Source organism: Trifolium pratense, linkage group LG1 (genome assembly GCF_020283565.1).
Source record: "Trifolium pratense cultivar HEN17-A07 linkage group LG1, ARS_RC_1.1, whole genome shotgun sequence".
Classification (NCBI taxonomy): Eukaryota; Viridiplantae; Streptophyta; class Magnoliopsida; order Fabales; family Fabaceae; genus Trifolium; species Trifolium pratense.
In genome coordinates this window covers 11,943,288-11,950,589 of record NC_060059.1, presented here as the reverse complement: position 1 = coordinate 11,950,589, position 7,302 = coordinate 11,943,288, and the positions used below count along the sequence as shown (strand labels likewise).

At 34.8% G+C, this 7,302-nt stretch overlaps 1 protein-coding gene across 1 annotated transcript; it reads left to right on the top strand.

Moving 5' to 3' along the window:
• The first annotated feature begins 455 nt into the window (after window positions 1-455).
• On the top strand, window positions 456-7,039 carry LOC123883306 (kinesin-like protein KIN-14I). Its single transcript, XM_045932103.1, has 19 exons — window positions 456-1,016; window positions 1,410-1,576; window positions 1,696-1,839; window positions 1,995-2,258; window positions 2,353-2,424; window positions 2,765-2,833; window positions 2,975-3,049; window positions 3,142-3,273; window positions 3,360-3,441; window positions 3,577-3,672; window positions 3,780-3,953; window positions 4,040-4,146; window positions 4,322-4,500; window positions 4,635-4,796; window positions 4,899-5,152; window positions 5,291-5,454; window positions 5,545-5,733; window positions 5,870-6,357; window positions 6,574-7,039. Exons 1-19 carry the CDS (start codon window positions 908-910, stop codon window positions 6,701-6,703), a joined length of 3,057 nt encoding a protein of 1,018 aa, XP_045788059.1. The 5' UTR covers window positions 456-907; the 3' UTR covers window positions 6,704-7,039.
• The last annotated feature ends 263 nt before the right edge of the window (window positions 7,040-7,302 follow it).

The following is a 7,302-nucleotide window of genomic DNA, read 5'->3' as shown; positions in this document are numbered from 1 at the left end:
TTTTAAAATAGAGGCCTAAAAAATTAAAAGAATATATGTAAAGACACAAAACTTTAGTGTATAAGTTTTTTATTTTTTGTCAAGTAGTTCAATTGCCAGAAATTTCACGCGGATAAGTACGGCGTTCGGGATTCGAACCCCAACTCTTACATATATAACATAAGGAAAATGTTAAACAGTGCCCCCGGGGCACTGGTTAAGCATCTTAAAATAGAAATTCTGTCTCTAAATGCGTGCATTCAATGCCTCAAAAGTACAAAAAGTTATCTTTTCAATATAAATTTTATTTTTTATTTCCTTTTTAGGTATGCTTAACAAGTGCCCCGGGGCACTGTTTAGCATGACCCATAACATAATGTTCCTACAACCAATCGAGTTAAGCTTACCGGTTGTTCGTTAAACACTTTGAAATAAAAATAAATAAATAAATAAAAATCGTTTATATTTTTTAGTTTAAATAAAAATAAACATAAAACTATAAAAAAAGGAAATTTGGAACATAGTGGGGTTCGGAACCGAAGCAAGTGGTAAGGTAAGCACCGAAGCAAGAAAGAGAGTAGTGGGGAGAGGAGTATAGTATAAAGCACAGATACAGAAAGAAAAAGAAAAGAAAAGAAAAAAAGGAACAACAAAGTATTTGTATCTGTGTTGTGTAATTGTGTTACAGAGAAAAAGGCAAAGGTAACAAGAAGAATAGAATCTTCATTCGTCTATGTTTCAATTCATAACATAAACCTTAATAACAACAACAACACCATCATCAAGTATAAGATCATAGAGAGAGAAAGAGAAGAGATTCTTTCTCTTTAATTCTTCTTTGTTGATAAAGACAATGTTGATGACTTGAATTTTGTCTCTCAACTTCAACAACAACAACAACAACAACTACCTTGTTTCTTTTGTTATTATGGCGGCATTGTCTTTTTCAGTTGCATCTGTTGTTGAGGATGTTCTTCAACAACATGGTACTCGTCTCAAAGATCTTGATTTGGAATCTAGAAAATCAGAAGAAGCTGGTAAAATTCATTTTCCTATCATAATTCTTTTTGGGAAAATTCATGTGACACTCCTCGGATTAGTCATGTCAAGTGTCGGACACACGTCGGTGTCTGATAGAGTGTCCGACTCCGACACATATGATTTCATTGAATTATGTCATTTTTTTTCAAATTATTATTATTTTCGTGTCGTGTCTGGTATCTGTGTCTGTGAAGGTTGATGTTTGTCAATTTAGCTTTAGGAATTACATTTTGTGTTGTGGAAAATGATTTAACTATCAAATTATTATCTTTTTCTTTCTGATGTTGATTTTGATGAAGGTTGATGTTTGTCAATTTTAAACTGATTTTGATGTATGTGGATTTTGTATGAATTGTTTTGAGACTGAAATTTTTTTGGTTAAAATGTAGCATTCAGAAGATATGAAGCAGCAGGGTGGTTGAGGAAAATGGTTGGAGTTGTTGCAGCTAAAGATTTACCAGCAGAGCCTTCTGAGGAAGAGTTTAGGCTTGGTTTGAGAAGTGGGATCATTCTTTGTAATGTTCTTAACAAGCTTCAACCTGGTGCTGTATCCAAGGTGAGAGAGAGAGAGAGAGAGAGAGAGAGAGAGAGATTGATCCTGAATTTAATTACTATGGTTACTTTTTGATTATTGTTTGTTTGTTTACTAATGTAAATTTTGTGTTCTTCTTTAAGGTTGTGGAGAGTCCTGTTGATTCTGGACTAATCCCGGATGGAGCGCCATTATCGGCCTTTCAGTATTTTGAAAATGTTAGGAACTTTCTGGTGGCTATTCAGGAAATTGGAATTCCTACCTTTGAATCATCTGATCTGGAACAAGTATGTAAAGGATCAAAATTTTTTTACTGTTTCAAAAAAATGAGTGACAAATGTATCATGGTGAAACGAATTGTCAATTGAGTGTTGCTTACTATGAAAGTTCAATAACATTTGTTTTGGTTTTCTTGTATGTAATTGATTTATTTATGTTTTAGGGAGGAAAATCGTCGAGGATTGTGAACAGTGTATTGGCCCTTAAATCTTATAGTGAATGGAAACAAACTGGGGCTAATGGTGTGTGGAAATTTGGTGGAACTATCAAACCTGCAATCAGTACAAAATCTTTTGTGAGGAAAAACTCGGAGCCATTTACCAATTCGTTGTCAAGAACCAATTCGTTGTCAAGAACCTCTTCAATCAATGAAAAAAATGAAAAATCTATGACTGCTTTTGCCTCTGATGTTGAGTCTAATAAAATGGTCGGTAAGCTTTATTTTTGGCATTTTATATGTGCTAAGGTTTTGTCTAGATGAGCAAACAGAATAACTAAATGGAACTTTTTTATGCTTGCAGTCTAGTTCTCATTCTTTAGGTATGCTTGTTCGTGCAATATTATTCGATAAGAAGCCAGAAGAAGTTCCAACGGTAAGAGAATAAGTTCATCTGTGTCTCACTAAAGAATTTAATTTATTTAGACAAAGGAAATACAAGTATGTTACATTATAAGTAGTATGCATCTAAAAATTGGACAGATATCTAAAACGAAATCGATTAGGGGTTTCTTCCTTTTAGTTTCTGTGGCCGTTTCATTTGCTTGAAACACTGAAAAATGAACACTGAATGCAGAATTGACAGTCCCATCTAGCAGTACTACACTATAGTCTCTTGCTGCTGAATTTCAATCTTGTCGCTCAATACTCATAATACTAAGAGTGGCTTTTGAGATTACTTTCTTAAAGTAATATTGTTCTTCTGCATGGAACAGTTGGTTGAATCTGTTTTGACTAAAGTCGTGGAGGAGTTCGAGCATCGCATTGCAAGCCAGGATGAACAGGTATGATACTTTTCACCTTTAGTAATACCATTAGTTATTAAGTGATTATTTTACTCAATTCATAGGAAGAAACAAAATTCTCGCTGAAGTTGATTTATATGACAAGTTGTGCTCTTTGTTAATTATTATCACATAACACAGACAAAAACAACTTCAAGAGGTGCAGTGTCCCAAAGCAATGGAGCTGTATCAAAGTTTACTATGGCACATAAAAAGGTATTGGTATTTTCTTCACACTTAACATATTCACGAACCTTTCTGAAAATTCAAAATGCTTGATTCTTATGCTGTAGTTTTTTATTGATTAGGTGGATAACAAGATTTCTATAGTAACAAAGAAAGAGGAATTCATCCATAAAAACCATGTTGCTGATGAGGAATCAAAGAAACAACTTATGAAGCAGCAAATGCTCTTTGATCAACGGCAAAAAGATATTCAAGTAGGAGCAGCAAAGATATTAATCGTTTTAAATTAACATTTTTTCAACTTATTAGTAAAATATTGCTATCCTTGTGTTTTTTGTAGGAGTTAAAGCATACAGTTCAAACCACCAAAGCTGGTATGCAATTCATGCAAATGAAATTTCATGAGGAGTTCTCCAATTTAGGTAATACTTCTCTAACATTTTGTGATTAATTTATAGTAAGTTCACATTTTAATGTTGTTTCAATCCTTTCTGTTTTATTTTTTAACTGTTGAATTAGACGCTTCATCATATCTTAGTTTCCACTTCTATTTATAGGCATGCACATTCATGGTTTAGCTCATGCTGCTTCTGGATATCATAGAGTTCTCGAAGAAAATCGCAAACTATACAATGAAGTCCAGGATCTTAAGGGTAATAAATTATTGGTTGGCTGGCTGCTTTAAGCTTCTATTCTATTTGTGCTTTTGTAAGGACTTAATGCCAAAATAAAATTAACGCGGGTAACTTTGTTTGATTAGGGAGTATTAGGGTGTACTGTCGAGTAAGACCTTTCTTATCTGGACAACCAAACCATTTGAGTACCGTAGAGAACATAGAAGATGGAGTTATCACAATTAATGTTCCGTCAAAGAATGGGAAAGGGCGCAGATCCTTCAACTTCAACAAAGTCTTTGGACCATCTGCAGCTCAAGGTTTGTTTACGTTTTCAGTTTTAGTTATCTACATCATCACTATGTTTTAGTAGTATATAATCGGAAATTTATTGTCTTGTGTTCAGGGGAGGTCTTCGCTGATATGCAGCCACTCGTTAGGTCTGTTCTTGATGGTTTTAATGTTTGCATATTTGCTTATGGCCAAACAGGATCAGGAAAAACTTTCACCATGGTAAGATACACTTGAAGTTAGCATCTGTAAAAACGTGAATACTTTCATGACATTTTCTTGTTACTTTTCTTCGAAATGTAGACTGGACTTATAAAAACCATGATAATATACATTTAGAGTTGTCGGCTTGAATATTTTAATGAATTTTATTTTATTTTTTGTATTTTAAATTTAGACTGGACCAAAAGAGATCACAGAAAAAAGCCAAGGTGTAAATTATAGGGCTCTAAGTGATCTGTTTTATACAGCAAATCAAAGAAAGGACACTTTTCGCTATGATGTGTCTGTTCAGATGATTGAAATTTATAATGAGCAAGTCAGAGATCTATTGGTTACGGATGGAACAACCAAAAGATATCCTTTTAGTTGTTACATTAAAATTATAGATGGAACAACCAACTTCTGCTTTGATTTTTGTTTTTAAATATACTGGTTATTCTCATGATGAAAAGTCTTTGTTGGCAATGCTTTCCCTTAACCATTCATACGTTAGAAATTCGTAGTAACTCTCAAAGAGGGCTCAGTGTACCAGATGCAAGCCTTGTCCAAGTATCATCAACGAATGATGTTATTGAACTAATGAACTTGGGCCATAAGAACCGTGCAGTTGGAGCAACAGCCCTTAATGACCGTAGTAGCCGATCTCACAGGTATATATATCCTATTCATTGTCCCGTTATCCACAACTATTTCTGTAACATTTTTGTTATGAAAGTACTTGACTATTGGATTCTTTAATTATCATTTTGCAGTTGCTTGACTGTTCATGTTCAAGGAAGAGACTTGACATCTGGAGCTGTCCTACGCGGATGCATGCATCTCGTTGACTTGGCAGGAAGTGAGAGGGTCGACAAATCTGAGGCGACAGGTGATAGACTGAAAGAGGCACAGCATATTAACAAATCTCTTTCAGCTTTGGGTGATGTCATAGCTTCTCTAGCTCAGAAAAACCAACATGTCCCTTATAGAAATAGCAAACTCACGCAATTACTCCAAGATTCGCTTGGTAAGTTTTAAGAAGTTGGTATGCTAATAGGGTAGTTGTAACTATATTTTAGTCTTCTATATTCTTTTCTAGTCCTTAGTTATACAATTCTATCATATTAATATTTCTCATTACGTTGCTTGGGCTAATTAATTTCAGGAGGACAGGCGAAGACACTAATGTTTGTTCACATTAGTCCAGAGACTAATGCTATTGGAGAAACAATTAGCACACTAAAATTTGCAGAAAGAGTTGCGACAGTTGAACTTGGCGCTGCTCGAGTAAACAAGGACGGGGCAGATGTCAAAGAGCTCAAAGATCAGGTTTACTTTCAAATTTTGACCTAGTTCTTCATAATAATCTTAGGAAGCCTTACCTTTTCAGTTAAGTTTAATTTTTTAATAAATTTTCAGATTGCTAGCCTTAAGGCAGCATTGGCAAGAAAGGAAGGAAATTCAGAACATTCGATATCTGGCAGCCCTGGAAAATATAGGACAACGGCTAGTGAACTATCACCCTATCATGCAAGCCAGCGGGCCGCAGGTATCGTGGATGGTCCCTTTGGGTGCCGACAACCAATGTTTGATGTTGGAAGCTTAGAGGTATGTATATTTTTTTTGTTGATTGGTATCTGGTTATAAGAAATGAATAATCTCGCAGATATTGTATAATTTATTTGACTATTGCTATTCCTTATGAAAATCTGATGGAAATTTTAAACTGGTCTTGCAACTTCAGAGCAATACTACATTGAGGCAAAAAACTCAGAGCTTTGAATTTGATGAGATATTAACAAATTCACCACCGTGGCCGCCAGTGAATGGTCTTGTTCAAAACTGTGTGGAAGATGATGATAAAGAAACCGGTACAGGAGAGTGGGTTGATAAGGTCATGGTAAACAAGCTAGATGTGAACAAAACCGGTAACATGTTAGGGTGTTGGGAACCAGATAATGGGAATTTATCCGAGGAATTTTATCAAAAATATCTCCAAGATTCTTCCAAAGTATACTCGGAGCGATCTTACAATATGTTCATGAGAGGCAACCAGTTTAACATTGCTGGTTCAGATGATGCTGATGATGTTGATGCTGCAACTAGTGATTCCTCAGAACATGACTTGCTTTGGCAATTTAATCATTCCAAAGTTACAAGCATAGCCAATGGTAATGAATCAAAGGGTAGGAAACTTGTCTCAAAGTCAGCAAAAAGCCCAGCAGCATTGAGGTAATGCAAAAATGCATATTGCTCATACAAGCTCATTTTGTAGCTGCATTTTAAAAATAACTGCGAAATATTTTATTCTCATTGAGCGTCACTGTAAAACTATTTTATATTGACAGTGCATGACCTGTATATATGTATAAAAATAGTTATACTTGTGGTGATACAAATTTGAACATGATATGATTCATATTAATGATGTTTTTGCAATTTTTGCAGCAAGAATAGTATTCATTCGTCTACTGCTCCTTCACCTTCACGGAAACAAACGAATGGTGTCTCACATCGAACACCAACAAGACAACCAGTTCCTGTTGACATAAAGCGTAAAACTGGGACTAGAAAGTGAAACATGTTTCTTATAAAGCACATCAAGTGGGTGATTTTTTTTTTTCCTTTTTTTTTTTTGTTTGTTCCTTGACAATTTTTTTAGTTCGAGGAGAGAGAGCTTTTACACGAAAAAAATTCATATATTTTTTTTTTGCTGGGTTTATGTTTGTATTGTAATCTGTTGTATTTACACAGATAATGGAGCAATAATGCCCGTTGCTTGTACATGTTTATGGCATGTCATTCTTTTATTTAACATTAGAGCTTTCAGGTTATGTAAAAAATTGCATCAGTTGTTTTGATTTGATTTGCTGGTTCCAGCCTAATTTATTTCTTATCTTCTCTTGCTTGTACATCTCTAAGATATTCTTGAAATCAGCCTAGTTTTCTATATACTTCTATAGTGGTCACACAATCCTAACCAGCGAGTTGACTTCGATTTTCCCGTCCCCAGTAGTCAGCGTTAGATATGTAAGTAAATTCTCACTGTTAAGTGCTAACTCGATGTGGAGTTTAGAATTCCTCAATTCATCTATATGTTCAACTATGTCTTCTACAATGTTAAGGATTCTGAGTCGCTTCCTTGGGGAAGCTCTTTCGAGCTTCAGATCCTCTTCA

What these genes read in the sequence shown, in the direction of transcription:
- LOC123883306 (XM_045932103.1), top strand. Translation starts at nt 908, where the DNA reads ATGGCGGCATTGTCTTTTTCAGTTGCATCTGTTGTTGAGGATGTTCTT. An exon ending in TCAAAGAGCTCAAAGATCAG is followed by an intron (nt 5,455 to 5,544) that starts GTTTACTTTCAA and finishes ATAAATTTTCAG; the next exon opens with ATTGCTAGCCTTAAGGCAGC. An exon ending in AAAAGCCCAGCAGCATTGAG is followed by an intron (nt 6,358 to 6,573) that starts GTAATGCAAAAA and finishes CAATTTTTGCAG; the next exon opens with CAAGAATAGTATTCATTCGT.